This window comes from Taeniopygia guttata, chromosome 5 (genome assembly GCF_048771995.1).
Source record: "Taeniopygia guttata chromosome 5, bTaeGut7.mat, whole genome shotgun sequence".
Classification (NCBI taxonomy): Eukaryota; Metazoa; Chordata; class Aves; order Passeriformes; family Estrildidae; genus Taeniopygia; species Taeniopygia guttata.
Genome location: NC_133030.1, coordinates 18,172,853 through 18,198,849, shown reverse-complemented (window position 1 = coordinate 18,198,849; position 25,997 = coordinate 18,172,853). Strand labels below are relative to the sequence as shown.

At 40.2% G+C, this 25,997-nt stretch overlaps 1 protein-coding gene across 1 annotated transcript in view; it reads right to left on the bottom strand.

The window, feature by feature from the left end:
• The window catches only part of TRPM5 (transient receptor potential cation channel subfamily M member 5), a 47,229-nt gene that overhangs the window by 12,389 nt on the left and 8,843 nt on the right, over nucleotides 1-25,997 (bottom strand). The window contains exons 2-16 of the mRNA XM_072929733.1: nucleotides 24,288-24,453; nucleotides 23,514-23,694; nucleotides 22,092-22,258; nucleotides 18,812-18,992; nucleotides 16,304-16,368; nucleotides 14,293-14,484; nucleotides 12,885-12,987; nucleotides 11,890-12,008; nucleotides 10,902-11,252; nucleotides 8,721-8,852; nucleotides 7,199-7,322; nucleotides 5,536-5,681; nucleotides 4,709-4,821; nucleotides 3,280-3,372; nucleotides 792-1,050 (exon numbers count right to left, since the gene is read on the bottom strand). Coding sequence (XP_072785834.1) covers nucleotides 792-1,050; nucleotides 3,280-3,372; nucleotides 4,709-4,821; nucleotides 5,536-5,681; nucleotides 7,199-7,322; nucleotides 8,721-8,852; nucleotides 10,902-11,252; nucleotides 11,890-12,008; nucleotides 12,885-12,987; nucleotides 14,293-14,484; nucleotides 16,304-16,368; nucleotides 18,812-18,992; nucleotides 22,092-22,258; nucleotides 23,514-23,694; nucleotides 24,288-24,398 — 2,337 coding nt within the window. The 5' untranslated portion in view covers nucleotides 24,399-24,453. The remainder of the gene's footprint in view (nucleotides 1-791; nucleotides 1,051-3,279; nucleotides 3,373-4,708; nucleotides 4,822-5,535; nucleotides 5,682-7,198; nucleotides 7,323-8,720; nucleotides 8,853-10,901; nucleotides 11,253-11,889; nucleotides 12,009-12,884; nucleotides 12,988-14,292; nucleotides 14,485-16,303; nucleotides 16,369-18,811; nucleotides 18,993-22,091; nucleotides 22,259-23,513; nucleotides 23,695-24,287; nucleotides 24,454-25,997) is intronic.

The following is a 25,997-nucleotide window of genomic DNA, read 5'->3' as shown; positions in this document are numbered from 1 at the left end:
TGCATAATTTCAAATAAATTGTGACAAACTTTCCTGTCTCTTTTGCTTAAATAATGAGGATCTACTGGTTCTTCCAGAGTAAATGATTGTAACTGCTTGTTTTTTTTTTTTTTTTTGTCTAAAGAGAAGAGCTTTGTGCAACTCACAGTTACAACACACTTGCACCACTGTTACTGTTTCAGTTTAAACTGAGGACTTTCCAAAACCAGTAATAGGAGACTAATGGAGAAGGCTTTCCGGGGTTGGTGGTTTTGTTTGGATGTGGTTTTTTTAAGAAAAGCAAGCCCAAAGGAGATCTGCTAATATTTTGAGTTTGAAAGTATTTTAGGAAAAGCCACAAATAATCTGAATTAATTTACTTGTGATTTTTTAAACAGTCTCCAGCAAGGAAGAATCTCCTAAAAAGATATAGAGCTGTCTGCTGTGTTTCCAGGTGTAGAATATAACTTCCAACTTACATTTTTTTGTAGTGGGAGGACCTAGTTCTGCGGAGTGAAATCAGAGAAGGCCTTTACAAAACAGAGAATATCTGAATGCTGGCAGCCCACTAGACTTGGCTAAGGCTGCAGTAGGATGGAAAAACAGAGGTAGAGATAAAGGTTTATATGGTAGAGGAAGAGCTTGCTCTGGGAGAGCAAGGTGAGATGTTTAGGATAACGTAAGTTCTGTGTTGTTCTGTTCACCTGACACTTGAAATCTCAAAGCCTGCTCAGTTATACAGACTGTAAATCTATTGAGAATACTGCTGCAGGTTGTACTGTGCTGGCACTGAGGTGATGCAGGTTACTCACCTGTCGGATCTCTTCCAAGACAAGGGTGAACACCCAGAAGTAGAGTACAATTTCTTTAACAGATGGACCCTGAGGTGGAGGTGGTTTAAAGTCTAGTAAAAGGACATAAGTAAATAGAAAGAGAAAAGCAAAGTACATTATAACATTCCCCATAAACACAGTTACAGGGGCACTCCAGAATTTTCTCCACCGGGTAAACACGAATGCTGGCCATGCTGTGTTTGCAGAAGGGTTCTGTTTTCCCAATGCGTCAGTACCTCTGCAAACAAAAAAGAACACATGCTTGGTGACAATATCCTAAAATTAGTTCATGGGAATAAGCTCAATTATTCTATATAAAGCTTATTGTAAGATAGTAACAAGCAAATGCTGGGGCTGGCCAAGGGGGAAGGCTGTAGAAGTCAGAGCAATCATATGACCATAGCAGAAATATTTCAAATCAAGAAGAAGGTTTTGAAAAATGAAGGCACATCAGAATTATGTGTGCATTTTTATTATTTCAGTTTATTTGTATTAATTTTATTTGTTAACTTCATTGTGCTCTGCATGGACTGCAAATGCACAAGGAGAGGAGGAAGGGTAATTGGCCTTTATAAACCTAAATAATGGGAAAGAAAAGAAAATGGCCAATGAATTTTTGTGAGTCAGCTCTTAATTATTTTGGCTTTAAAATTTCTTGAAGTGTTTGTCTGTGGAAGTTCTTGCTGTTGCTGTGACTTTGAACTTCTGACCCAGTCTGCAAGTGCTCTGTTGTATTTAGCCTGTGTTTCTTGACTATCCTTGCTGGAATCTGATAGACCTACTGAAGAATACCTTGCTCCTTTGTGTAACTGGCATCTTGCCCTTCATTATTAAATTAAAGTTGAAAAAAAAGCAATATAGAAGCCTTTTAGCAAAAAGAGTTGACCTCATAAAATATGTATTAAGGTAGTCTTTGAGTGGTGTGGAATGATGTAAGTATTTTGGTAACTGAAGGGAAATTTGACCTGTACATTTATGGCTGTTTTGCTGTGTTTTGGAACATGAAGTGGTATCTATTGGTAATGGAAAATATCCTGTGCAGAAAATGCAAGTTTGATAGCAATTTGATCTTTGTGTGAGGATTTGTTTCCCCATAAAATGCTCTCCTGTGTAAGCTAGGGATGTTATTGGACCTTTAATTTTGTGATTCTTACTCTGAGAAGTTTGATCTCCAACAAAGGATGTGCACACTAGGGTAGGTTTTCAATTTCGCCTCACAGAAAATAAACAATGACTCTTCACTGGTTTTTCATTTCCTCTGATGATCTTGCTAATTATTAGATACATTTGTTACAAGGAAAAAGTTCTCTTTGCGGCCAATCTTTTCTATATGCCTGATTCTGCACTACCTCTCAATTTATGACATCATGAGATACATTCCCATGGTAACTGGCTAATATCATAAACAGATAATTGCAGCTTTACTGTAAGATGCTGAAATAGATCTGGGACGGAGAGAGCCTCTTTGTTAAAATAAATTGCTAGGATAATAGCAATTGGAACATGGAATGTAATGACCAAGCCATGCTGCACTCAGGATATGGAAGTGCTTTATGATATTGCTTACAAATAGCTCCCAAGAGGCAGATGCTTTTACACCTATTTTATAGGTTAGGGAGGGAAAGAGAAGAACTAATGATTTTCTCCAATATACCAGCAGTTAAATGCCAGAGGTAAAAATAGAACCTAATAACTCTGACTTGGTCCAGGACTTCATACTGCAGCTGATGCTTCCTCTCTACCACTGTTCACCTATTTCTGGAGTTCTCTTTAAATCATGGAAAAGCTAACTGGCAATTTAGCACTATTTAGCCTTTAAGAGGACTTTGTGCCAATCAAAAGTCTACTTATACTGACTTAAGTGCTTGTGGCCTCCCAGGATTTGGTGATAAGTGTGAGGTAGAGGTATAGGAGGGGATTCTGATCTGAATCAAAGATCTATGACTGACCACAAGCAACTGACAAAACCTTTGTGCTCAGTTACCCATTTGTGTGATGCTCCCTCTAACTTATAAGGTTCCCCAGGGCTCATCTGTTAAAATTCAAATTAAGAGCATGAGAAGCTGACTCGATGTAAATTTCCTTGGTACTGATGGGTGCAAGTACACCTTTGTAAGAAAGTACAGTGATGTAAGGTTTTCCTGAGAACCTTCTTTCTGCAGTAATCTGATAAACTCCTAAAATCCATTGTCTATCAGTCATCATGAGCTGATGGGAATGTCAGGAAATGCTATGTGATTCCCAAGTAAATTCCTTGTTCTGGATAAATTACCTGCTCAGAAAAAATAAACTGATGTCTCCTTAAAGCAGTGCTATATCCTTTTTATTTTCTATATTCCTTTTAGAGAGCAAGAACAGCAGTAATCAAAGGGCACAACACTTCCTGAGCAGTAATGACTTCCTTGGCCCTTCAGCTGCTTCTTAGATGCCTTAGAAAAGTCACATTAGCTGATGGTTTTAAACTTACCTATCTTCCTTGGAGAAAAACAGAGTCCTCTCTGAATCCAAACTGTCCAGCTCTCTAAATGGCTCTGGCTCATTCTTTGATTGTTTTTCCTCACTGTAAGGAAATAAACTCATTAGTTAAAAGATGATACTTAGCCATTTTTCACTACTGAATTGGCGCTGATACAGTACTTTAACTAATTTTGGATCAGCTCTGCTGAGGAGCTATTAAATAGGGCATAAATTTTATCTTTACAAATTCTGTTTGTTTTTAAGAAGGAGGCTGAAGTCACCCACAAGATTCAGAGAAGTGATAATTGGCATGCTTCACAAAAATGGAGCAGGATGTTCAGTTTCCTCAAACTAGTTAGGATTTCAGCAGAAGTAAACCCCTCAGTCAGTCTTAGAAGAGAATTGCTCAATGCTCCATTCCTAGTTTGTAGCAATTAAGAAGGGAAATGCCAGAAGCAATAGGGGACACGTGACAGTTCTTGCATTTTCAGGGAAAGGAGGCAAAAAATGGAAATTTGAAAAGGATTGCTTTGATTATGTATAATAATTCAAACCTTCCATGGAAACTTTGCCAAAATATCACATTAAATGAATTTGTGAATCTGGCAGCCAGACGGTCATCTTTAGTGATACTAGCAGAAGGCAAATCTTAAGTCAGCATTGCCAAACAAGTTTTCCTCTTGCTTTTTATGTTGTTTAAGAGTTAAGAAACATATATTTCATAATAACATGTCATTTCATATTGCTAATTCTTATGATTTATATAGGATTCTCTGAATGTTTGAGGTTTTCCTAAAGTTTCAGAACCACAATTTTTGCAACCAAAAGAGCTTGGCTGCTCTTTTTTTCTCTTCTCTTCTGTTTGTTTTTTTTTTTTTTAATTTAATTTAGTTGGTTGGTTTTCGTGGTGTGAGGTTTTTGTTTTGTTTTGTTGGTATTTATAGTGCATGGACTCTTTTTCAAGAAAAATTAAGGCACTGAATTTGAAAATCTTACTTGATTTCGATTGACAGATAATTTAATGTCAGTCCCATGTTTTTAAGCTTGACTTATGGTTATCAAGGCTTGCGGCTGATAACATTGCTTTGTGATGGCTGTTTTCCTTGGATAGGATACTGAGGTTTGAGCCAGGCATCTCCAAATCTAGAAACAATTCTAAATTGCTGTTTAGAATCTGGAGCTGACAGAATTCCAACAGGCTTTCCTGTAGACTGTGCAAAATAGAATGATCTCTGTGAAACCGTGGCCTTGATCTTTTAAGTATGGCAACAGGACACACAAATCACTCAGCCCCATAAAAAACTGATTTGGTTAGGTGATATTAGATGATGTTACTGTTTTAATGATCCAGGGAGAAGTTTTGAGTCTGAATATTTCTTATGGCTTATTTTTCATCACTTACTTATTTATCTCTTGTACCAAAATACTTATGTTTATACCTGAATGATATTAAATTGGTGTAGATTAGGAAAGGACACCAGAATGCACAAATTAACTTGAGGATCTGTGTGCTTGTAGACATGTCTCCCCACCATATTTTTGTCAGGAAGGCCTGAAAGTCCAGAAGAGAAAAGATGGCTTTAATATCACAAAAAGATACTTGCAGATGAAGTACACCTACTTTCAGTGACTCCTATGCTCTGAAAACCTCACAGCTTCAGGGCAAACAGGTTCTCTGTGTGTCCTTCTGCAGATGTTGAGTATGCAAAAAGTTATTTGGAGACCAGTGGAAAGAACAGCAAGCCAAATGGAATTAAGCAACATCTGTAGTACTAAGGAAGCCCAAGTCGGGCACTAGAAGATAAAAGCAGCATCAGTCTTAATTTAGCTTTGTGTAAGCGGAGAGAAGTCAGGTTGTGAGAGCAAAGCTGAATAGTAATTTAATTTAACTTTTATTGGTGAACTCTCTCTTGAATCTGAACAAGGAGTTACCTCACATCTTGGAGCAGCTTCATTATGCCCCAGGCAGATTTACAGTGCTTTTCTGTGAGCAAGAAAGGAATAAAAAGCAAAAAAGCACATGATGGATTAAGGGCTAAACCTTCTCAGCACACTGCTCTGTGTGCCAGCTGGATGAGAAGGTGGGGAAAGGGGGAATTGTGCTGCTTTGGCAAGGACATGATAGAATGTCCTCTTAGTTGGTTGCTAGGGGGAGAGAAGAGTCCTATCTCTGAAGAATGGTTCTCAGGGGAATACATTCATTGGGGTTGTTCAGTTCCTGTGCTACCCTCTCCTGTGTCCAACATAAGGTCCATGTAAAACTTACCTGGACACCATCATGTGCAAAGAAAGACTTTGCATCTGCTTCTGTGGCCAGCTGAAGGCACGTGGTTTTGCTCCAGTACTGATTTTTCCTCACCAACAGAGCAAATGCTCTCTCCTCACTGTCGTGGTAGCATTCACTAAACAGTTCTGCCATATGAATGAAACACAGACAAAAAAATCTATCTCTTGGGTGATCCTCTTACACTTTGAAGGATGAGTTGTCATGCTGTCCTCGCTTTCGTGAACAGACTAAAGAAGACAAACAACCCAGCTTTTTATTGTAGACAACAAATCCTTCATTTTGAGACAGACCTACTTGTCATAAAATAATATTAGACTTGGTGGAGTGTTATGACATAATTGTTTCCAGAGAAACTGGTCCTGGAGCTCAGAAACCAGGATAAATTTAATGAGTCAAAAAAAACCCAACAACAACAAAAACAAAAAAACAAAAAAAACCCCAACAAAACAAAAAAACACCACCAACAAAAAACCCCTAAAAATCCCCCCAAAAAAACCCAAGATCTTCTCATTAGACAAGACCTGACTTCTCATGTCTGTTTCATTCTACTGATTCATTTGATTATCTCAGTACCTTTCCCAAGCCAGCCTACACTGTGAGGCTGGGCAAAAAGGTCACGTGCACTTAAAATTATATACAGATATCTTTTCTTGTTAATGTGGTATTTATCATTTTTAAAGGAAGTTTGCTTTGCATAATCCAGGCCAGAAAGTAAAACTGAGGATCCGATCTGATACTTATCAAAGCCAAGAAGCAAAAATTCTTTGTATTGGATTAGGCCTCATAATTACTCAAGCCCTGTGATTATCTGTGAGCCTCATTTTAATCTCATTTTTAATTTTTGTAAATAATAATGGCTCTGTGAGAAGAAGGGAAAATGTGATCTCTGTGTAAATAATGCAGCAACGCCTGCATGAACCTTCAGCTGCTTGATGAACTACCTCAAAGGAAGAGGAGCATGTGGGACATATTTTAAAGCCCTCTCTTCACAGCAGTGAAGGTATGGATTGGACTGAAGTCAGATCAGCAAGAAGCTTGTGTGCAGACATCTGTTTCTACAGCAAGCAAAGGGGAGAGGGCTCAGCATTCCAGCACTGCGGATGCCTGGATCTGACTGCTGTAGGGAGGGGCATCTTGTCTGCTGCAAAACCAGCCTGAGCCTCACTGCAGTTTGCAGTGCACTTGGCCCTCTTCTGGGTGAGGTAATCTCAAATTATTTTTAGCTGCAATGACAAAACTTAAAGCTTGTTGCTGTAGTGGCCCTTACAGAGCAAGCTTGATATTGCAGGAAGATCAGGCTGCTGTGAGCCTGGAAGTGTTTTGGTTATTCCATCTTTCACATCACTGTAACACACCTTGTACTAAGATCAGACAATTAAAATACCAACAAGCAGTAGGAGTATATCTGTGCACCCCAAGGGGCCTGTCTTGGAACAGAGATTTTTCCAAAATGAGTGGGGTTTAAATCTTTCCTCTGTATCTGAATGTTTGGGACTGCCTGTGCTGCAAGGCTGTTAAATTATTCATGACAGTTGACCTTTTACGACTGAAACTGTATTTTTTTTTTTTTTTCACTTGCTTGCCTTCCAATGGCAGTTCCTTCACAAATTTTCAATGGCATTCAAAAAGTGCCATTACTTACCAACAGCGAGCTGCTCATACTTGGCCTCTTTCATTATACAGGCTGCTTTGGTCTCCGTCTCCAGGCGGGACATCTCTTTCAGGATCTTGCAGGCTGCCAGAGCCGAAGCTACACCCTCCTGACCCTGTAGAATTGAAAGGGGAGCTGCTGCCACCCTCCCCTGGATTCTGACCGGGGAACACTCCGCTATGCAGCACATAGCAAAAAGTTCATGCCTTTCACAAAAAAATCTTCCCTCCAATACAGATTTGAAAGTCAAAAATTATTATCAAAATGACAGTTTTGATGATATTTTAGAATTAAAGCCCTGTACTGTGGGTGCCCCATTCCTGGAAGTGTTCAAGGCCAGGCTGGATGGGGCAAACCTATCTAGTGGGAGGTGCTGGGCGTTGGATCTTTAAAGTCATTTCCAAACCAAACTATTCCACGATTCTTTAGTTCTTGTGCCTTGTAAGGCTGGAGACTTCCAGGCTCTTTGAGGGACCTGAGTTGGGATAGCAGTCAAGGACTAAAAGGCGAATAATATGCTTTGGAAATAGAGCAGCACATTCTCCCCGTGTCGGGATGCCTCCAGCAGGGCTGTGCTGGGACAGGGGTGCAAGAGCAGGAGGGAGCACAGCGGCAGAGGCGCGGCCGTGGCAGGGCTGTGCTGGGACAGGGGTGCAGGAGAAGGAGGGAGCAGAGCGGCAGAGGCGCGGCCGTGGCCCGGAGCAGGCCGTGCGGTGTGACCGGGGCAGGGCTGTGCTGGGACAGGGGTGCAGCAGGAGGGAGCAGAGCGGCAGAGGCGCGGCCATGGCCCGGAGCAGGCCGTGCGGTGTGACCGGGCAGGGCTGTGCTGGGACAGGGGTGCAGAAGGAGCGAACACAGCGGCAGAGGCACGGCCGTGGCAGGGCTGTGCTGGGACAGGGGTGCAGAAGAAGGAGCGAACACAGCGGCAGAGGCACAGCCATGGCCCGGAGCAGGCCGTACGGTGTGACCGCGGCTCCAGGCCGCAGGGCCCGCACGGGGCCGATGTGTCCGCACGCACACAACCCGGGCTGCCCCGGCCAGATGGAGCTCAGAGCTCTCCTCTCTCTCTGTGGGGGCAGGGAGGCTCCCAGATGCGGGGGATAGGGCTGGCTTGTGAAACAGGAGCCGATTATGCCAGCTCGGAGCTCAGCCTTGGGGAGCGCGATGCTGCTCCCTAGGCACGTAAGCTGAAGATGCTTCACTTCTCCGTCTTCTCTCCCGTCACGCTCGGCCCGAACAATCGCGGACTGTGGGAGCACAAGCCCGGCTCCGGGAGCTGTGACTCATCGGGAGCAGCGGGGCTGCGGCCCGAGCTGATTTACACCTGCTCGGCTCCCGCCCCGGCCCCCGCGGGAAGAGCCACGCAGAGATGAAAGGCCTCATAAATGCCACCTCTCGTGTATTGGAAACGAACCGATCTGTCATCTGAGCTGCAAGGCTGAGCGAAAAAAACATCTCGTAAACTTGAAATATGCCATTACTTCACCTGAAGCAGCTGCAGCTCAGAGCTTACCATAGCCCAGAAGTAGTTTGCCATCTTGTGCCGGTTTTGAAGTACTGCCCATACAAACAAATCCCTCCAAGGATTTTCGCTTTTCTGGTTCATGTCCAAGGGCCCAGGTAGTCGCTTTGTGTTCGTTTTGTCCTGAAATATGGTTTGAAAAATTTAACACCTGGTTGACAGTCTCGCTCCATGCAAATGACACGATCTAAGATGCTCTCAGCTTCGCTGGCTACTTCACATTTCTTTGACTTTTCAGTAGGACCAAAAGGTAATTAGCTCATTCTGTACTGAGTTAAAGGATCCTTGTGTCCCTGATATAACCCTATACGTGTGAGAACATTCTGGATGAAATGGTGACTCCGTTGAAGCCAATGCTAAAGTTTTCATTGACTTTATTGAAGCTGGGGTTTCACCACTGGTGTGTAATATCAGACAAGACAGACCTGTGATTAACTAATCTGAGCTTGCCCTCAATTATATCAGACTCTGCTCTGCTGCCACAGAGGACAAGGCTTCAGAGAAAAGAGAACAAAAGGCATTTTATTTCATCAGAAATAAATCTCACCAAGGCCCTGTATGGGACAAGAATAGAGTACGTCAATACCCCTTTTTAGTCCTTCCTTTGAGAAACCTTTCCCTCATGCAGAGAGCAGTTTAAGTAGAACACTGCTTATTCCTTTAGCACTTGATAAAAAAATAGCCTAGAGGAAGTGCAGCCACTTAGGTCAAGTTCTGAGTTTTAAGTCTATTTAAAAACTACCTTTTTATCTATTGTGTTGGTTAAAAGCAGCCAGGGTGTATTTATTTTTAATTAAACAGGTTTTTGTGAGAATATATTTTTTAATAATTTAAATGATGGGATTCTGTTCAAATTTATTTTAATGGCACTTTTGGGGGATTTGGGGTGGGGCTGTTTCTTCAGTTTGTAGTGAGCTATTGGATCAAATAAATTACCTTGAAAGCCTTGCAGGAGACAAAGATATCAAAGGTCTCATCTGTTTTTTTAACCACTAGTTCTTAACTTGAAAAAAGACACACGGTTTGGCAGCAGTGATGCTGGTTTCCCAGTACTGTGATGCTCTTTCTGTTGCCAGTGATAATGGGATTCAGCCATGGGAAGAAGCTTTAAAAGGGAAAAAGCTAGTAGGCAGCAGGAGCTGATCTCTGAATTGTGCCTTATCTACTGCACTGGGCTTTAGCTCACTTGCTGCCAAATGCCAGAAAGGTTAAGTGAGGCTTTGGGGGCAAATTTTTACTTCTGGCGAGTTTGTAAGTCTGGAGTATGCTTACTGACTTCAGAGCTATTGTCTCAAGTTTTTCATCCTTGTGAATGAAGAAAGGCTGAGTAGATTCAAACTTAACTTTTCCTACTAGTATTTAATTTAGCTAATCTTTATCAAAGCAAAAGTGATTTAATGTCTCAAATAAATTTTTTTTTTAAAATTAGTTTCTAGTTTTAACAGCTTTTTAGGCGTAATTAGAACTTGGCAAATACCAAAAGGTTCAATTGTTTTGTTTGTCTGAAACTAAACCCTAATGCAATTTCTTTATACATCTTTGTTTTGAAACCTTTCACCCAAACTTATTTTCAATGTTTTTGTAAGCACTTTGGTACTTAGGCGGTTCAATGTTAAATACACTGTCAAAATGCAAAAATGATGATGCATTTATTGCACCACTGTGGATTATAGATATTCCACATTGGTACCCCCGTCACATATTATCCTCATCATATGTTGGCCAGCACACTTTCCAGGGCCACACACAATTGTTCCTATTTCTTGCTCTGCGTTCTGGCACTCCATAAAAAGTCTTAAATGATCTAAAGGCAAATATCAAATACTGGGTATCAATATCTGAGTTTAGTCTACTCGTACAGAGTATAAATCTGAGAATAGTTTTGTGTACAAAGATGACAATTTTCAGACCTGAGATTGAAAATCTCCATTGCCTGCTTTTCTTTCTCCTTAAAAACAATTGCCTTTCCAATACTACTTCTTGATGTTCTGTATGAGAAAAGCAGACTACTATTTTTATGTCAAATTACTCCTTAGTAAATGTAAATATTATTTGTATTCCCCTAACATCTTTAACTAAATCAGTTCCCTGCCTCACCCCAAAGACTAGACCTAATTAAAACTGTACAAATTCTAAATTAGAGGGGAGCAATGATGCAAAGTTGTGACTCACAGATTTCTTCTTGCCTCCATGTCTGAGGTCTTGATAGAAACCTTTGCATGCATCATGGAGAAAATCCTTGAGAACTCTAGAGACCTCACTGAGAGTGAAGAGAGGGCAGATCTCCTTCTGCTCACTTTGCTGCTGACCAGTGAGCCCTGCCAAGGTCAGTTTGCTTTCTTCATGCTTCTTCAGGAGAAGTTCATAGAGGAGACATTTCTGAGAAATGGAACAGTAGAGTCTCTGCAGACGACTGTAGGTCAGGAAGTCATATATGTTAGCCCCATTGTCAATAAATAACTTTACAAATTCTGGTTTGTTGTTGACTAGAGCATCCATCATCACTTCCTCCAGGTCACAGGACTAGATTGATGAAAGAGAAAGAAAAGAAAAAAGAAAAAAAAAAACAATCAAAAAAAGAAAATTTTGGGATGTAATCATGGGTCTATGATGAGAGAGTTTAGATTTGATATGAACATTTTGTCTTCCACCAGTCAGCAGTGAGTACAATGAGAAAGAGGTGGAAGTATCTTAATTTTTCTCTGACAAAATGTCTGTGCCAGCATTAATGTTACAACATCAACATAAATTGTGTGCTATTGGACTTGATGTGAGGTACCTACCACACTGGGTATTTATGCAGCAGTTGAAAACAGTGACTGTTCATCTACCTCCTAACAGTAATATCTGCCTGCTTCTTGGGCTTTGTAAACTTTGGTGTATTTGCTTTAAAGGCCTTACACAGAAGGGGAGAAAGATTGTTGCTCTCAGACAGCTCAAGAAAGGGATGATGACCACTGAGTTATTCCGCTGTCTTTAGCCATTATCATACAGGGGGCTAGAAAGACAAACAGCCTCAGGAAATATAATATCCCTGCCAGTCTCTCAGTAGAGTGTGCAGGTAGTGGTAAAATATGAATGTATCTTTTGGAATGCTCCAGCATCCTGTACACATTGGAATATACACTGAGTATCCTCTAAGGCAAAAAAACCCTGGTACCTTCCACTCCACGTCACCATTGAATATTTCGCTTTTAGCAATGTCAACCCTGTTCCAGGCCACTGCCAGTTTCAGTTCTTCCAGATATTCCTTAGCCTCCTGACTCTGACTTTTACAGGCTGGAAAAAAATAGGAAATGTAAATAAAATCAGTACTTTACAGTTATGTTTGATTTAATATGGTATTGGTACTTTGATTAGCAATGCAAGTTCTTCTTCACCTGTCACAGATACCTGAAGGAGAACTGTGGGCTGCTTAACCAGAAACCCTTCACAGCAATGTTTTCCCAAATTAAGAAACATTAATATTCAATATGTTATTTTTTTCCTATATGAACTCTATTAAAAGCATTAAGTTTAAATGGCTGTTGGATATTAAGAGGGACATTGGCCTGCAGAAGGCAGGGGACAGAACTGGCTGCTGGTTTTGCTTTGTGTCAATTAGCACATCAGAAACAAGATGTCTTTTTTTTTTTCCCTCCCATGCTAAGTTTAAGCTAACACAAACTATTAAGTTAACAGAATCTGAAATAGATAGCAGCACAAGTAATGTCTTCTTTCAGAAGATATAGTGGAGATTTCTTATAGGAGAAATGGATTGTTTCTAGCAGTAGTTTTGGTCTACTTGGGGGTTTTGGTTTTGTTTTCAATGGAGTTTTTTTTATGGTTTAATTGGAATAATATACTGCTCCAGTATATTTCAGTTCTTATATAGCCTCTGTTATTAAGAGAAGCAAATAGTGAAGTAAAGGAGTGGCTAAAATAGTATCATACAATAGCATGAGATTAAAAAGCAAACACTAGTTTAAAGGAAGCTTACAAGACCTACAGTAACTGCCACAGTTAATTTGTCAATAAACATATAAAAGAACGGGGCATCAGAAATGAAATCTGACCCAATAGTCAAATGAATTCGTTCTGGGAAAAGAGGAAATATATTTATGGCATAGAAGTCAAATAAGACAAACATTACTATGTTTGCTTATTGTATCTTACCTTTTACTAAGGCTTTTAAAATTACTGTGTCTAATTCTTCGGAACTGTCTTGCTCAAAGTTGTGCAGAGTTAGAAGGTGCTGGTGTGAAATAATGTTCTGAATCTATTCAGAGTCAAAACAAAAGTAATTTTACACATTGTCCTTTGGACGCACATTAGTGCCCAAATGCCCAGTGGAGATCACCCAGATGGTATTTCCCAAAAATTTATGTTCTAATTGTAAAGCTGAGGTTTGGCAAGGCCAGTATTATTAGTTTCCCATATATAAATAACTCCTATGGCAAGGAGGGCGTTACTGCCTTTTCCAGGACAGAAGGAACAGAACTTGGATATTCTGAGAACCAGAGCAGTGCTTTAATTAAAAGATCCTTCCTTAACTTACATTCTTATTTGACTCAAAGTCACATTGTAGCCAGCATACACTAGTTTCATTTTACCTCATCCTGCTTTGACATTTAAGTTTTGCTCTCCGAGTTGTTTATTTAAAAGCATAGTCTCTAACTCTTCTCTGAGCAAAAGTGCTCAAATATTGATATATATACAGTACTCTTACCTTTCCTTCTGCTTCTCTATTTATTGAGTTTTCTTTCTCACAGTGCAGCTGCACTGAGACTTTGTGAGCCTCTGGCAATATTTCTTCCAGATGCCTTTCATCCCCTTTTGTTAGTGATCTAGTAAAGTTCTTCCTAATGGAATTAGTTTGTGGAACTTTTAAAGCTGAAGATTGTGGTGGGGAATGCAAAGAATAAGTAGTGAGCCAGGTCAGGTGGACTTGGTTTATCTCAGAGGCACCCAGTGCTCTTCGCTCTTCACACAAGGACAATCTCAGAGTGGGTGTTTGTTCCTAAAAGGCTTATGCAAGTGTACCCAAGACAAAGAGTAAAGAAGATCTCTGAATCTGTTTTGTCTTTCTGTTTTAAGAACAATGACACTTAAAGAACAAGTAACTGACAATAGATAGGATAATTTCTAAACACGTTTCATTCTACTTAATTTATTCATGCTTATCCACAACAAGGTTTCCATTTAACAGCTGTAGATCATGAATTAGGTCTCTTCTGTCACAGCTGCACGAGCTCCGCAGCTGTGGATATAAATAATGCTTCGTGTCCTACAGAAGGACTGTCGGGTTCCTGGGTGCTGGCTGTTACTTGAGGAAGTAATTGAGGAAGGACAGAGCCCTCAGTGTTCAGCTGAATTACTGGGGCAGCAAAGTAGTTTGCATGATCAAATGACAACTCGATTTTTAATGCTAGAGAGGCATTCTATGACACCAGTGTCAAAGCACTAGAGTTCCCAAAACTTCTGAGCAGCTTCTTGCCAAACCTGTACTGAAGGGGCTACCAAAGCTACAAGTATTAGGAAAAGGCTCTGTGAACATGATGGCTTATCAAAGACACAAGCTCACCATAACTGTCCACTGGAGAATGTCCTTCCATGAGAAGCTCTTTGAAGGGAATTTCTCCTTAAATTGATTTTCAACAGCTTCTGGCATGATAAGCTGTGGGTCATTGATGAATGCAGCTAAGATGTCAGCTGTACCTCCAGACCCTGCTAAGATAAGCCAGGGAGCAGAATTTTCCAACCCGCTGCAAATTCTCTGTAGTTTAAAACAGGACGTTTTTAGAATGTATAAGTGGAAAGAAAATGTTATTCAAAAGAAGAACTTCTAGCAAACCAGGAATAAATGTGTACCTAAGTCATATTCACTATGGAAGCAGTCCAGACTCCTCTAAGCTATCAGGATTTTTTGAATTCTGTAGCAGGTCATCCAAGTGTAGGCCTCTGACTATGCTTCTTTTCATGACACATCTGCTGTGTAGCTAAGCAACCTGATTTGGATAAACAATGCATAAAATTTCTTTGACCTTGACATTTTTTTCCCTGAAGTCTCTGTTTCAGCATAGTCAAGTGCAAAAAAAATTATTAGTAGGCTTTTTTGTATAGGCTTTTTTTTTTTTTTTTCCTGTCTGTTAAACCTGGCAATATGTTCTGAAAATCAGGAATTTGCCTGTGGGAATACAACATTGAGATACAGGAAAAAAACCCACTGAATCATAGCAACTACAAGAGTTAAAGGCTACTAATTCTATTAGTTGTGCAATTAGAATGAGTCAGGCAGGTTGTTGAGAGAGGAAAGCAGAGGCCATGGCATCATAATTGCAAAAATATCTATTTGCTGCCTGTCTGTTTCTTCCTCTGGAGTTATACAAGACTGCATTGATTCAATTGTGGTGCAGGGATTTTTTTTCTTTAGTTTAGGTATTGAGGTTTTTAAAAACTGTTCATAGTCTCTGGTGTGTATTTTCCATTTTAAGAAATCCATTTAAGAACTTGATATTCTAAAAAAGTGTGGCCAGTCATCCATTCCCAGCACATGTCAGTTTAGAGCAACTCCAGCCAGTCACTTTTTGTCTTCCAGTCACACTGTTCTGTAAAACTTTGAAAAGAGGATTTACATGTCATAACATGGGATTTTTCTAAACCAAAGATATAGGAAACACTTCAATATTTAGCTTCTCATGAAAGAAAGAAAGCAAGCTCATGAGGTGACATAATCTTTGTTTAAGCAGTGAGATTTCTAATATGAGTGTGTGTTTTAGTCCATCAGACAAAAGTTATGACAAGATACAAAAAGGTGAAACTAGAAAAAATCCCCAGAAAGGAGTCATTATTCTGGAAATGGGTTACCAGCTTGCATTTCACAGTCTCAGTACTTGGAAACCTTCAATTACACTTAAATTATGTCTCTCTAAAGGTTTTCTAGACTGAGAGCATTACAAAAAAGAAAAGTAAAATAGAATAAAAATCAAAGACTATCTCTTTGTTAACAAATTCTTTAAGCTGTAGAACACTCGAAAAAAAAAAATCAAAACTGATCTTTTGCTGAAGAAGATTTGGGATTTTTATCAGGCAACACTCCAGTCTTTAATCCTGCAATGTACTTTTGCTCAGTGGAACCAGGAGACTCCCATTTCAAATGGCACATCCAGCAAACCTGGTCTTGTGCTTCCTCTGAGCTCTGGAACAGGCAGCTGTGTCATTGTTGCTGAACAGCACTAAAAGATTCCTCCTCTCTTTTTTTGCATATGTTCTCAAGTTATAACAGAATATTTCTGTTTCCCTAAATCTGGAGCTGGTTTCTGTGAGTTTGTTTTGGGTTTGGATTCTTTCTTCCCACTGGACAAGATGGCAATGGAAGTTTTAATAATCAGCTGGTGCCTATTCAAATGTAAATATTTCTGTCAAACAAATATTGTCAAATTTAATATTAACAGAACTCAGTTCTTAATGGTGTATAGATGTGAATTTGACTTTATGTGAAGTGCCAATAGATGCGTTTGTCATCCAGCCAAATCTTCCATTAATTACTTGGCACCAGTTAATTTATTTTTCTAAAGTTGAAAACAGCTTCTTACCTCAAGCGTGCCTGGTCCTCCATTTACCAGTAAGCAAAGCACAGGGATCTCGATGCTACCCGTTCCTGTGAAATAGAAGGCTTAATTTTTAAAAAGTAAAAGCTTTCACAAACCTATTGCTGTTTTGCTGACTCCTTGAAAATATTTCTCCTCTTATGTGCTGTTTTGGTCTCTACATGAAGCTGCAGAAGGATGTGGCAAAGGAGAATAACACTGCCCTAACAGAGGGGTCCTGGCCTAGGATTCAGGACAAAGGCACCTTTGCCTTGGAAATTCTGTGGCAAGCAGTCCAGGCTGTTCTGACCTCAGCTGCAGAATATGGATTTTGGCATCTCTGTGTGTCAGGCCACTGCTGGCTTTTTAAGTTCTTTATTTACTGCAGGGTTGTCAGGCTGGGGAACAATGGAGCTGCATTAGGGTGCAGCACAAGGCTGGTGGGTTTCCAGAGAGGCATTACCAGTAAGACACAGTTAGAGGTGAAAAGCTCTCAGTTTGTCCTGGGTGTTATGCATGTGCCTAGTGTGTGCTGGAAGGAGGGACTGAAATCCAGGACAAAAGCCTTATGAAAGGAGGATTTAAGAATATGAAGAGGCTGACTGTGTAGACTGGGCAGGATGAGTCAGATACAAGTTGATAGAAGCCATGAATTTATTACTCTGCTTAAACAGCTTGTAGTTTCATTCAGCACAACCTGGTGTGATGATTAATAATAACACAGTCTGATACTTTTAAAAGAAATGCTAATGAAATATTTAACATGTCATGATATTGGGAGAAGAAAGGAGGTCAGAATCCCTGTCCTAAGCCATCCTCCCACAGGGGCCCACATAGTTTTGCATGGTTTTTACTGTAAATGCTGAATTCTGCAATGCAAAGGTGACTATAGATTGGCCTGAAGGCGCTCAATCAAACAGTAATATCAAGAGATGAATACCTTTTTCAGCTCAAAGATAAAAGGCATTTGGTTCAAACAATTTTTTGATGTTTCCCTTTGTAGATCTCCCAAAACTCAGTACAGATCTCTACTTGCTATTTTTTGTGTCTCTTTTGGATGACTACAGAGATAAGGTTGGACTGAGCTGTAGCCAGGATATGGTTGGCAAGAAACTTAATTTGTTTTACTGAATGGTATTGTATTGACACACCTCTCTAATGTGATGCTCTTTCAAGAGTGACCTCTGGGACTACAGGTTCCTCAAGTATGGTTAAGGCTGCAAATATTCTTCATTTGCCATAGATTTAGTTAAAATTTTGCCAGAGGAGGGTCAGGTGGATTCTGACTTTATGCTGTGAATCTGGAAAGTCCTCAATTGTAAAACATATTCAGTGTATATATATATATATAACACATGTATGTATAAAGTATCTTAAAGACTTATAGGTATTTTGGGGTTTTTTTTCTTTTTCTTTTTTTTTTTTTTAACAGGGAAATTCCACATGACCTTATTAAAGTGTTGTACTTCAGTAAAACCACATAGCTTTGCTCAGCTTGTTTATAAATGAGCTTAAATGAATGACATTGGTTTTGTTAATAGGAGATAACACTGAATTCAGTATGTTCCAGCAAAGTATTTGTCATATGAATCAGCAGTCTTTGTCAGAATTATGTTCCTCTGAGATTTGTTCAATCAGATTTGGTTGTTGGGCAGAAAGAGGCTGCTTTGTAACTCTCAGCACTGCAACCTCAGGCCACCCTTACAGCCTGCCTGTGGTCATTCCTATCTGAGGTAAGGATTCTTCAGGTGTGTTTGTGCTCTCAGGTATCTCTGTGCTACCACCCCATGGGCTGTGAAAGTGGATGTTCCATTGATGCACACACCTGGGAACAAGTGAGCTCTCCCTCCTGTTTCAGCAGTGCTAGCTTTGCACGTATGACACAAACAAAGCAGAGGTAGAAGTAACTCTATTGTCTCCCAACAACTGAGTTCTTTCCACAAATAGTAGGAGACCTGCCCAATACTCAGTTCTTACTATAAAAGAAGATCACAGAGATTCAGATTGACATTAGATGCTATGGTGTTTACCCAGGATAAGGTGTTATCTCTAAACAAATATGGCTTAAAATATTTCAGAGGGCTTTGGAACAAGTATTTGCTTCCAGTGTGGGAGCAATTCAAGACCCTATATAAAAATATAGAACAAGGACTATCAATCTCTTAGAACCACTGGTAAAGGCACTTGAAGCTGGATTTATTTTCCATAAGTTGTCTTTTAAGGCAATTTGAGCTGTGCTTTGAAGATCAGCTTTGAGCTACATTTAAGGAGATGCAATAAAAGTCCAGATTTTTGGTTCAAAGAGCAGCTTTCTCAACTTCAGAAGTTACCGTCATCGTGCCTCTTACACGATGACAAATGTGTTGACTTGGTCTTGCCTCTGTGGGCCCACTGGGGGCTGGAGTTACCTTTGCTGGGGCTGGGGGTCTGCTGTGCTGTCAGCATTATTCAGATTGGATGGCTCCAGGAGCCTGCTCACCCCTGTATTCCTGCTCACCCCCATATCCTGCTCACCCCCGTATCCCGTGCGCTGCTCTGAGATGTACTTCTCCAAGGTGATGCGGAGCTTGGTGGTTCCATCCAGCTCCTCTGGTGTGGTGTGCTCCACCAAAATGAAATGGGAGTGGTTGTGATCCAGGGAATACAGTGGGCCTTGGGTGCTGTCATCTGACTGGTAGTGGACCAGGCTTTCCCTCTAGAGGGAGGAGAGATGATGTCAGTGCTCTCTGCAAAGCCCAGCCTGTGTTTTAATAGCCTTCCTCTCCATTTCTATGCTGTCTGCACCCTGACACAGCTCACCACCTGTGAGACACTTTGATAGACCCTAAAAAAAAGTGAAGATGGAAAATCTGTTCCTTCCGGAAGCAGCCAGATTTGGCAGGACTGTTAGCTGGAGTCCCTGAAGTTTCCCTCTTGGCCTCTGCAAAATACAGTGATATTGATCATCATCTCCGCAGTGCGGGTTTTGGAATGGTTTATTGGACAAATAGAAAGGGGTCATGAGACCTGACAATTGTGTATGGAGAGGTGAAGCCTCCGCTGCTGTAGAGAGGGGCAAACTATTCATTTCAGTTGTGTTTTGTCCATGTTTTGGTCAGTGAATGAGTTAGTCTGCTCCCTGTTAATTTATACACTGCTTTACTTACTTGTCAGGGTTGAAATCTAGTTGAAATTGTCCGGTATGAAATCTGATGGTTATTCTCAGTTTGGAAACTGCATTCTAAAAGAGGGAGTGGCAGACCGATTTTAGAAAGGGGAATTCTCTTTTATTTTGGGTGAGTCGTGTTATACCTTTATTGATGATTTATTGATTTATTTTTTGCACAAACTCATCTTCTAGGTAAAACAGAACCCCTGCTGCAGTCTTTTGTTCTAAATATTGCACTATACGTGGGCTTCTATAGGTACACTTTTTCAAACTCCCCTTTCTTTCTCTCTGTTGCCTGTCCACTTTGATACATAATTCTAGGCTGTAAATGTCTGATTATTCTTTTTCATTCTCATAATCATTGTCCTCTTGCAAGCAGGTAGATTAACACAACTGTTTAAAATCTGCATTTCCTTCTATCAGGCCTCTTTTCCAGTTCCTGCAGTGCTGCTGGGCTAAACTCAGACTGTCAGTTTAGCAGCTGTCACTGTGTATTGCATTTTCCTCACACTAAAAAGCAGTAAAATTGCATGTTTCTTTCACTTTCTTCTCTCTGTCTCTCATTCCTTGGGTAAAGCTTCTTGACATAATTAATTTCCTTCAGATTTTGCTTTGACAGAGGGTGTGCCTCTATTCTGCAGCCAGGTAACATTAATCCTCCTCACCAAAGATCTGGCCTTTGATTAGGACTTGAGGCACAACAGCCAATTGAAAAAAGCCTTTGGGGATTTTCCTCTCTATTCCCTGAAAATGTAGAAGTGATCTTTCAATGATGTTTAAAGCATACTATTAACACAGAAGAGGTGGGAGGGTGTTGTAATAAGTAAAGATATTATAAAAGAAAGGCTTTATAAAATTAGGCTTTGTTCTGTTGAATTACCAACTAAGCCTGTAAGTTCCCATAAGAAAGAATCAAAGTCATAAAAAGTCAATTAACAAACTATTCTAGTAACAGAACCGGTCACACCTACAAAACCAAGAAATCTGTCCCATGAGAATCTGTCAAAAATTATGTTAACTATCCAAGAAGAGAGAAATTTGATAAACATGTAAAATGCCATTTACTAACTAATAAATTAAGTAGCAAAAAAACTACTAACCAATTAGAGTTGATTTTCAGAAAATCTATGAAAACTATATAGAAATAAGTTATGTAAATAAAAAATTAGCTTTTCCTACATAAAAACTAAATCCCATCTGCTTTACTACAACAGGAGGGATCCACTGATTTCAGGGCTTGTTTTTCTCCTTGCTAGTGGGGGTTGTTAGGCCTATTTCATACAACAAGCTGCTTGTGTTAGTGCCAAATATAAAGAGAGTTGGGTTTAGATCAACATCCCTGTCTGTAGTTCCTTTGTCTTAAAGTTACTGACTAAAAACCAAAATATCTTTGGGTGTAAGCTGTGCCAAAAGTCATAGGGTCAGGAATTCTCTTTGCAAAATATCCCTTGACAAAAAGTTTGGGCTTTAGTTGAGGGGGAGAAAATAAAAAGAGTGTGCACTTGTTTCGTAGCTGATGATTGGGAAAGATAATTTTGATCATTTAGCTTAGAAGTTTGCATTTGCAAACTTTCCTGAAGAAAATTCACAAACATGATGAACCAAATTCTTTCCTTTGAGGCCCATTTGGCCCAGTTGCCACATAAATAGGTTAAAGTCTTCCAGCTAAAGAGTCCCACCTGGTAGCACACACAGGTAGCTGTCATTGGCCAAAAAAAAACCCCAAACCAAACCAAAACAAAAAAAACCCAAAACCACAACAACCAAAACAAACAAACAAAAAAACAGTGACAATAAATTTCTGGTATGGTCTGGCACCCTCACCCTCTAGCTGGTATTTCCAAGCCTGTGTGAGAGAAGTAGGTTTGAATTCAAAGGGCTATCTTTGTTATTTGTTTCTTAGCTTCTGCAGGGAATAAAATAGTACAGAGAAACTGTCATTCATTGTCATTAAACACCTATTTTATTGTTATAATATGCTACTTAGGACAGACTGTATATACAGTGACAGGAAGGGAATGCTATTTCTTTTTTTTCTCTTGACTTCTGTGTCCATTCAGCAGTAACAGTTTCAGCAACAGTTTTGTTGGGTGAGGTTTTTTATTTGTTGGTGTGTTGTTTTGTTTTCTTCCCAAGAACTTTGATCCCCTTGACCCAGTTTGAGGATTCCCTATAACTAGGTGAAATCCTGCATGGCTGGTATTTTTGACCTGTTGTATTGAGCAAGTTTTTGTGTATTAAATACTAATTCAGTAGCTACTTAAAGAAAAATTTGTCTCTGATCTGGAGTGCCATAATATAAAATATGATTTTTACAGTATTTATGTAATAGCTAGGAGTAAGTGCTACTGTAAGTGGACAAAGGAGAAATAAATCCATGCAAAGTCTCTTATTCCGGGATATTTTCTTGGCGTTCAACCCTGTGCTGCTCGCTTTGCTAATGCCTAATGCTGCCACCCGCTGGGCGTAGAAGGCACAGAATCATCCAAAAATCCTTGAGCTCTGCTTCTGCTTCCTTCCCAAAACACAGCTTCAACCCCACTTCTGTCTGTTTTTTTAAAGTTACATCAATGTTGTTCTGCCAGCTACTTACAAATTTTGTAAGGGTGTGGCTTCTATCTGAACAAGAGAATAAGAGAGAGGTACCTCTGTGTTTTCCAGGATTTCTCTGTGCTGGATTTCCCCGAGTGAGGTTATTCCGATGGCAATCATGCTCAGGGTGGATGAGGTGCTGGCCAGGGCAAGATCTCGCACTGCTTGCACCAAGTGTCTTGTCACTCCTACACGCAAAGCACTGGTGAAAATCCAGGCACCTGAAATTATTTTTAGAAAGCAGTTAGTGAATTTCTTTGTATTGCAATGTGTTTTTGTGTCTGGTAACATTACTTCCAGTACTGGATTTAAGGGTTTTTAAAAAATAGATAAAGTGAAGACCGGTCTTGATGGACTGTAACTTTTAGAATTAAAATACATGCAAAGTATATAAGACTTCAATAAGGAAAACAAGAAGAAATTATGAGCTCAAGGAGACATTCTTCATATATCACATGATGCAACATGACCGTCTTTACTCTGATGTTAATATGCTCATCAAGAATGCTGTGCCCACTCTGGAGTAACTCCACTCTGGAGTTATTCAGTGTCTACATATGAGCAGAAACATCCCTGTACCAGGCAGTTCTGAGTGGTTTACAAGGAAGAGGAAAGAGACAGAGTCAGTGAAGTTGTTGACTTAGAAATGAGATCTAAACAGTCCTGTGCAATCACCTCTTAGCAGAAGAGCTCAGTCATAACCTGCCTAATCTGGAGTTCTTTCTTCTGTTCTTGTGGGTGTGTGGAACATGAATTCTTCAGGATAATAGAATTTACAGCAGTGTTGTTACAGTGACAAGGAATTTGGAGAACCCTAGGTAAACAGCAAACTGGCCTTTTTAAAATATGTAACATAAAGAAACTGGGGATCCTGATGCTGCCCAGTCTGAAGTACGGAAGGCAGATGGAGATAGAGAATATCTGTGTAGCACAAAAGTACCAAAAAGAGCTCTGGTATTGGGCTGTCTCATTACAAAAAGCAAAACTGGTACAATCTTGTCTGGAGCAGTGAAGCTAAAGGAAGAGCTTGCTATGAAATGCTCACAGATATTTTCACTGTATTTTGCAGGTGAGAATGCAGAAATTCTTACTTTTGATCTAAATTCACTCCTGTTGAAGGCAAATTGCTCTGCTCTCCTTAGAATTATTTTGTTATGGCACAAAAGAGGGGCAATTGTATTTGGTCCCATTTTGATGCTGTATTTCTAGTGTCACCTCTGTGGGAATAATATCAGGTCATTTCACACTTCAGAAATGGTTACCTAGAGAGATTTGCTTTGAAAGAACTTATTTTCGCTACTATAATACAATCACTTTCATTTTCAAAGGTATTTACATGTAGGTTGCATTCAGCAAAATCTTGAATTTCCAGAAATAGTTGTGTGAGCAGGTCCATTGTCATTACCAGATCACTGGGGACTAGGTGTGAGAATCCGTCACGAATAAAATTTCCTTTTTAAAGCCTAAAGCACTCACCTGTGCTTTCAGCTGCCTTTATAAGTCCTTTCTTTAAGGTGTCCCGCAGCCAAGGCTTCATCTGAAAATCTTCTTCTCCCCCTACTAAAGAGATAACCAAATTGGGAGCAGGTAGCTTCCATTTGTTGAGCATAACTTCAAATATAATTCCAGGGTGAATGGTACTCTGGACCTTCATAAACTTCAACAAACACAAGAAAAACCCAATGAGTAACCACAGGATGGAAAGATACAGTAAAGAGTCTGTTCATGGTAAATACAGAGGGAAATTATCATCAACTTGGATATTTAAGAAAAAAATTATTTGAGCAAGATTTGACAGAGAACTAAATACTTGAATTAACTTAGCAGACTTCTGTATAATTGCCATCTCACTAATTGGGTGAGTTCCATGTGTTAGTTCTGTGACAAATCACTGTCCCTTAGAGCTTCCTCTTGAATTGCCTTCAGTTTCATGGTAGCCTAGGAAAGCCAACAAATTTCATAGGCATTTTTTGTTAGGCACATAACTGATTTTTCTTTGAAAGGGAAAAGTGATCACCTGTACTTGTATCATGTAATTGCAAATCAAGTGATTGATTTCTGAATATTAAAAAGCCACATTTTAGAACACATTCATGTTCAGGAAGGCATGGTCCTTACTTGGGGTATAAAGTGGTGCCTCACTCTGTGGCACATCAATCCTCACTGTTGCCGACTCTGCATTTACTGCTAAGAAGTAACAGCTGAATAATAGCAATATGTAAAAGGATTAAAACTCCTCAGTGCCCATACCTTTCCATGGTTCTTCCCAGAAGCTATGAAGTCTATTTCTCCTATGCAGTATGGTAATTCTCTTTTGAAGGTTTCCTCTTTGTCACTGCTGCAGAGCTTGGTTTCCTCCATTGAATTCGTAAGGTGAGCACCAGTGGCCCAAGATGTTCACTGGGATGACAGAAAGCTGGCAAATGAGAAGCCATTTAAACTGGAGAGGCCACAAAATCCATTAAAATATATCTAGATGAGTTTTTAGTCAAATGTGTTACTTGTTTTACTATCATGCCTGTAATGTTTAGCTAAGTGGAGGTCTTTGCACCAAATGTCAGATGCTGTATACAGAAGGCAGATTCCACACCAGCACTATGTCACATAAGGTATAAAAAAGCACGACGAAATAAGACTTCCTGAACTCCCATTCAGCAGACAGAAAGCTGAGCTGCAAAGTGCAAGATCCTGCAATCTCAGAGGCCAAAGGTGACCCTGATTCCACAAAAGAGGAAGAGGAGTCTCGGCCACCAACTCTTTCAAGCAGGAGTGGAGCAGCGTCAGTGAGTGTCTGAGTCATGGTTTCTTGCTGTCACTGTGCCTCAGGCTGCTCTGACCTATCTCACCTGATGTGCATGCTAAATAACCCAGTGGTGACGTTGTGTTTGTCTGGAGATGCTTTAGGAGAGGTTTACTCTCTGCTTCCTACAGGAATAGGCTATTTATTTGTGAGCCCAAGTATTTAAGGCCAAGCTGTCCCAGAGCAAAGGTCATTCAGCAACAGTTGCTCTTCTGCATTACATGAGACTCTGGAAAGGTCTGATTGCTTTTCCTGTGTTCCAGTTTGACTGAACTGACAGAATTGTGATCTGAAAAATTCAGATTTGAACTAGTATGCTTTATTTTGATTATTTTCAAAACAATAGCAATGAAATAGCTCTCTCCCCTCTGCTTCAGCTGCATGTTGAACTACATAGTCTTTAAAAAAAAAATCCTTGTGACACTAAGCCAGCAATGGTAATCAACACTGCATTAATTTTTATTTCCTAGTCTGAGAGCTTTGCTGTGGGATTGAGAGTGTGTCAAACCAGCAAGTCTCATGTGGGTCTGTTAGGATGCTCCAGTAGAGGGAGCAAGCCCTCCAGCCGTTCCCTTGGGCTGGGAAGCTCTTGGGAGCCTGTATCCCAGCTGCTTCACCACAGCAGCAGTATTTTCTCTTTTCTTTTCTTTTTTCTTTTCTTTTCTTTTCTTTTCTTTTCTTTTCTTTTCTTTTCTTTTCTTTTCTTTTCTTTTCTTTTCTTTTCTTTTCTTTTCTTTTCTTTTCTTTTCTTTTCTTTTCTTTTCTTTTCCCTTCCCTTCCCTTCCCTTCCCTTCCCTTCCCTTCCCTTCCCTTCCCTTCCCTTCCCTTCCCTTCCCTTCCCTTCCCTTCCCTTCCCTTCCCTTCCCTTCCCTTCCCTTCCCTTCCCTTCCCTTCCCTTCCCTTCCCTTCCCTTCCCTTCCCTTCCCTTCCCTTCCCTTCCCTTCCCTTCCCTTCCCTTCCCTTCCCTTCCCTTCCCTTCCCTTCCCTTCCCTTCCCTTCCCTTCCCTTCCCTTCCCTTCCCTTCCCTTCCCTTCCCTTCCCTTCCCTTCCCTTCCCTTCCCTTCCCTTCCCTTCCCTTCCCTTCCCTTCCCTTCCCTTCCTTCTTTTTTTTTTTTTTTTTTTTTTTTCCTACGAGTTGCCTTTTCCCCTATGATCTGCCT